This window comes from Gekko japonicus, unplaced genomic scaffold (assembly GCF_001447785.1).
Source record: "Gekko japonicus isolate JY-2015 unplaced genomic scaffold, Gekko_japonicus_V1.1 scaffold3255, whole genome shotgun sequence".
NCBI classification, from domain to species: domain Eukaryota; kingdom Metazoa; phylum Chordata; class Lepidosauria; order Squamata; family Gekkonidae; genus Gekko; species Gekko japonicus.
The window spans coordinates 42,692-47,687 of NW_015167635.1; the positions used below are offsets into that span (position 1 = coordinate 42,692).

At 51.8% G+C, this 4,996-nt stretch overlaps 1 protein-coding gene across 1 annotated transcript in view; it reads left to right on the forward strand.

Annotated features, from left to right (window-relative positions):
- The window catches only part of MAP4K1 (mitogen-activated protein kinase kinase kinase kinase 1), a 59,229-nt gene that overhangs the window by 18,403 nt on the left and 35,830 nt on the right, over positions 1-4,996 (forward strand). The window contains exons 7-8 of the mRNA XM_015414063.1: positions 790-832; positions 3,430-3,502. Of these exons, the coding sequence (XP_015269549.1) occupies positions 790-832; positions 3,430-3,502 (116 nt within the window). The remainder of the gene's footprint in view (positions 1-789; positions 833-3,429; positions 3,503-4,996) is intronic.

Below are 4,996 nucleotides of genomic sequence, written 5' to 3' on the forward strand. Positions count from 1 at the left end.
CTTTTTGGAGAGCCAGTTTGGTGTAGTGGTTAGGAGCGCGGACTCTAATCTGGGAGAACCGGGTTTCATTCCCCACTCCTCCACCCGCAGCTGCTGGTGTGGCCTTGGGTCAGTCACAAGTTCTCTCAGAGCTGTTCTCTCAAGGGCAGTCCTTGAAAGAGCTCTCTCAGCCCCACCTACCTCACAGGGTGTCTGTTGTGGGGAGGGGAAGGGAAAGGAGAGTGTAAGCTGCTCTGAGACTACTTCGGGTAGTGAAAGGCGGGGTATAAATCCAATCCTCTCCTCCTCCTTCACCTCCTCTTCTTCTTCTTCTTCAAACCTGTGCTTTTCCTGACAGGAAATGAACCATTGCAGATATCCTAAAGAGCAATTAGGGTGGTCAACAGTGAGAGGGCTTCTAGTGTCCTGGCCCCACTGCTGGACCTCCTGATGGGCCCTGGTATTTTTGGCCGCTGTGTGACACAGAGTGTGGGACTAGATGGGCCATTGGCCTGATCCAACACTGGATTCTCTTATGTTCTTATGTCTGGGGCAGGGATGCTCTGTCTTCTTGGAGCTTGTGGGGAGGGCAACAGTGGGAGGGCTTCTGGAGTTCTGGCCCCGCTGGTGAACCTCCTGATGGCACCTGGTATTTTTGGTAACTGTGTGACAGAGTGTTGGACTGGATGGGCCAACATTGATCCAACATTGGCTTCTCTTATCTTCTTACGTTCTTAAGGCTAGGAATCCCCAGCTTGCTTCACCCTCCACATTCTCACGTTTGTTTTTTTGTACCCGTTTACTTTTCAGGGAGCCAACGTCCTCCTCAACGACCGCGGGGAAGTCAAACTCGGTATGTTTCACTGGGGCCCTTTCCCACTGTGGCTAGCCCCATGGGATATGGAATCAGGAAGGGGGTGTCAGGCCTGCAGGGTTTGACACAGAGAGAGATCCAAGCCCCCCCCCAATAATGGTTCCAGGCTATGCTCCCTCTAAGCTGTTGAGTCCTGTGAGCAAAAATTCTACTTTGTGAGCTACTGGCATTAAAGTTGTGAGCAAGCGATTGGGCTACTGCATCAATTAGTTTGCTCTGGAGCCATCCTTCCTGAGCCAAGACGAAAATGTGTGAGCTGGAGGCTAAAAAACTGTGAGCTGACTAGCCTGAGCTCTCCCTGTTTGTCTCCTGACCTGAAGTTTTAAACAGCACTCTTTTGAGATGTTCTCAAGGCAAGAGATGTTCAGAAGCCTGGGGCATTAGGTTAATAAAGCAGAGTTCTGCCCAGTCGTAGAAGCGTGATTCCGAGGGCAGTCAATAAATCTCCCAAGAAACAGGGCTATTTTTGGGCAGGAACGCACAGGAACGGTAGTTCCGGCTGGCTCCCAAGTTGGCCACGCCCAGCAGGAACTCATTAGCATAATAGGCCACACCCAACAGCAGGAACGCATTAGGATTGGCTACATTAGGGGTGTGTGGCCTAACATGCAAAGGAGTTCCTGCTACAAAAAGAGCCCCTGGGTTTTGACAACAAACAAGGTAAACAGAATAAGAAGCAAAAGGTGGGTGTGGCTGGATGACCACACTTACACTTCTGGTAACATGGGGGTGCGGCCTAATATGCCAATGAGCTGTGCGGTCAGGGGTGTGGCCCAATATGCTCATGAGCGGTGCTGTCAGGGGTGTGGCCCAATATGCTAATGAGTTCCTGCTGTTGGGTGTGGCCTATTATGCTAATGAGTTCCTGCTGGGCTTTTTCTACAAAAAGAGCCCTGCCAAGAAACATATTGCAAAAATGGTAAAATGTACATTTACCCGAGTAGATCCAGTTCATGCTCAGGTTGCAGTCGGAAGGAGAGAGGAGGGAGCCTGATCCAAAGAGGACATTATTCCCTTTCACAAATGGTCAGCTTGTTCGTCATCGTGTGTGTGTGTGGGAGAATGAGGGGCATTGTCTCTTCAGGAGAGACCTGCAAAGACAGTCCTGTGTCTCCATGGAAGGCCATGTCGAGAGAGGGAGCGGCCATGGAAGGCCATGTCGAGAGAGTGGGAGAGGAGAAAACGACCCTGGACTTCCTTGGTGGTCTCCCATCCAAGTACTTAACCAGGGCTGAGCCTAGTTTCCGAGAGCCGATTGAGATGGGGCTAGTCTAGGCCATCCAGGTCACAGCAAGAGATGAGCAGAGGTGGTTCGGCATTGCCTGCCTCTGCGTAGCAAACCTTGACTTCCCCGGTGGTCTCCCATCCCAGTCCTGAGCAGGGACGACGCTGCTTCGCTTCTGAGATCTGATGAGTTTGGGCTGGCCTGGGCCGTCCAGCTCAGAGCTTGCTAGCATCACCGGCAGGGGTCATTTCGTAGAAAAAGAGGTGCAGGAGCGCATTAGCATAACTTATTAGCATACCTTATTTGCATAGGCCACACCCCCGACATCACAGGAAGTGTGTCAGAAGGCGACACCCACCGCTCAGGCTCCTGTTTTGGATTGCTAGCTAATTGGGGGCGGGGACGCGCAGATCTGTCCTCGCAGAGGAGGGAGAACTTGTACCTGAATAAAACTTGGTCTTAAAGGTGCCACTGGACTGTTTTGGATTGCTAGCTATTTGGGGGGGGGAACATGCAGATCTGTCCTCGCAGAGGAGGGAGAGCTTGTACCTGAATAAAACTTGGTCTTAAAGGTGCCGCTGGACTGTTTTGGATTGCTAGCTTTTTTGGGGGGGAACGCGCAGATCTGCCCTCACAGAGGAGGGAGAGCTTGTACCTGAAGGCGGGCCGTGGGGGGGGCTCTGGAACTTACCTGGCTGCTTCTTGTTCCTCGTGGCCCAACTGAGGGCTGCTGGGAGCAGGGGGCAGGGCTTGTTGCATGTGCCCACCCCCTGGGCTCCTTACTGCCGGAGCTCCATTCCTGTGCGCTCCTGCAGGAAATGACCCCTGATTCCCACTGGGGTTTCTGTTAGTATATGCGGGCTTGCGGGGCTCCTGTGCTCTTCGCCTTGCGTAAGCAATCCGAAGTTTGTTTCCTGCTTTCATTTCCAACCCGGCCGCCCCCTCCCTCGCCAGTATTTCAACTGTGCCCCAAGAATATGGGGCTTGTGACGCTACAGCTGTGTGCCAATCAGTGCTGCGCATGGCCAGCTGTAACAGGAGCCTGATTTAAAAAAAAGATCCATCTGGCAAGATCATGGTGAGCGTAGCCGCTTTGCCTTGGGAAGCGGCCCAGTTTGAGCAAGATGCCGCATAAATGTTTTTTTGCCTTGGCCAGCATCCTAATAAAATTACTGCGGAGCTTGCCCTGACGCGGCGCAATGTGAATGTTGGCCAGTTGCTGTCTCCTTTTCCCTCGGGTTCCTTGTCTGTTTCTGCATTTCTAGGTGCGCAACATGTTTTTTGGATGACTTTTGGTTTTTCTGCGTGTCGCTAAAAGAGTGACTGCTGTCTTTTCCTGCCCCTCCTCCAGCGGATTTTGGAATCTCGGCACAAATCAGCGCTACTTTTGCCCGGAGAATGTCTTTCATCGGCACCCCTTACTGGTAAATAAGAAGAAACTCCTTTGGCGGTGGAGGGCTGTGTTATCAGTTGACGGATTTGAGAGCGGTTGAATGGGATGGACTCGTGTACCAGATCTTTCCCCGGACCAGTGAGAAGCCATACTTAGCCCTGCCCGTCCCTCTCCCCGCCAAATTAATGAATTAATTATCGTATGGCATTGTGTTTAGTATAGCCAGGAGCAATGCTCCCTCTAGGCTGCGGAGTCTTGTGAGCAAAAATTCTACTTTGTGAGCTACTGGCATTAAAGTTGTGAGCGAGCGATTCGGCTACTGCAGAAATTAGTCTGCTCTGGAGCCATCCTTCCTTAGCGAAGACAAAAATGTGTGAGCCAGAGGCTAAAAAACTGAGCTAGCTCACCCTAACTCAGCTTAGAGGGAACACTGCTCTGGAGCCCTCCTTCCTGAGCGAAGACAAAAATGTGTGAGCCGGAGGCTAAAAAACTGTGAGCTAGCTCACCCTAACTCAGCTTAGAGGGAACACTGCTCTGGAGCCCTCCTTCCTGAGCGAAGACAAAAATGTGTGAGCCGGAGGCTAAAAAACTGTGAGCTAGCTCACCCTAACTCAGCTTAGAGGGAACACGGCCCAAGAGATCCTAATATTGTCCGGCAGCCTGGAGTTCTAGCTCTTTAGTGGTGAGCTAGACTTATTTTGAGGCTGAGAGAGCTCTGAGAGAGCTTGTGACTGGCCGAAGGTCACCCAGCTGGCTTCATGCGGAGGAGTGCGGAATCAAATCCGGTTCTCCAGATTAGAGTCCATTGCTCTCAACCACTACACCACGTTGGCTCTCTTCTTCCCACCAAAAATCTGTCATTAGTGAACAACCCTTCCTCGGCACCACTCGTTCCAAAAAAACGTATTGCCTCTGGTCACGGGAGGGAAACATGGCCAAGCCCCGTTCTCACTGCTAACCATGGCTAGCATTACACCTGCACCTTCTAACCATGGTTGTGGTCTGGCACTAACCACGGTTAGCCACAGAAAAGAGCAAGGGTCCAGTGGCACCTTAAAGACTAACAAAATATGTGGCAGAGTAGGAGCTTTCGTGAGTCGCTGCTTACTTCTTCAGTGACTCATGGACGCTCAGACCCTGCCACATATTTTGTTAGTCTTTCAGGTGCTCCTGGACTCTTGCTCTTTTCTACTGCTACAGGCAGACGGACACGGCTACTCATCTTGATCTATCTCCACGGTTAGCGAGAATGTCACTGCGGAACAGTACAGTTCACTCCTGAAACGAAAGGCCAAGGGATTCTTGCAACAGGAGAAGGGAGAAGGTTGTGAACCAGCGGGGTACACCCGACCTCCTAACCAGGGTTAGGAGATTGAAAAAGAGTGTTATGCCTCCACGGATGCTAAGCAGGGGCTCTGGGTGGGTTTCAGAGACTGTAGTGCAGGCCCGTACCTACGGTGGGGCTTTTGGGGGGCACTGCCCCCTTTCTTACAGGCACAGCCTCACAAGAATTTCTCCTGTAAAT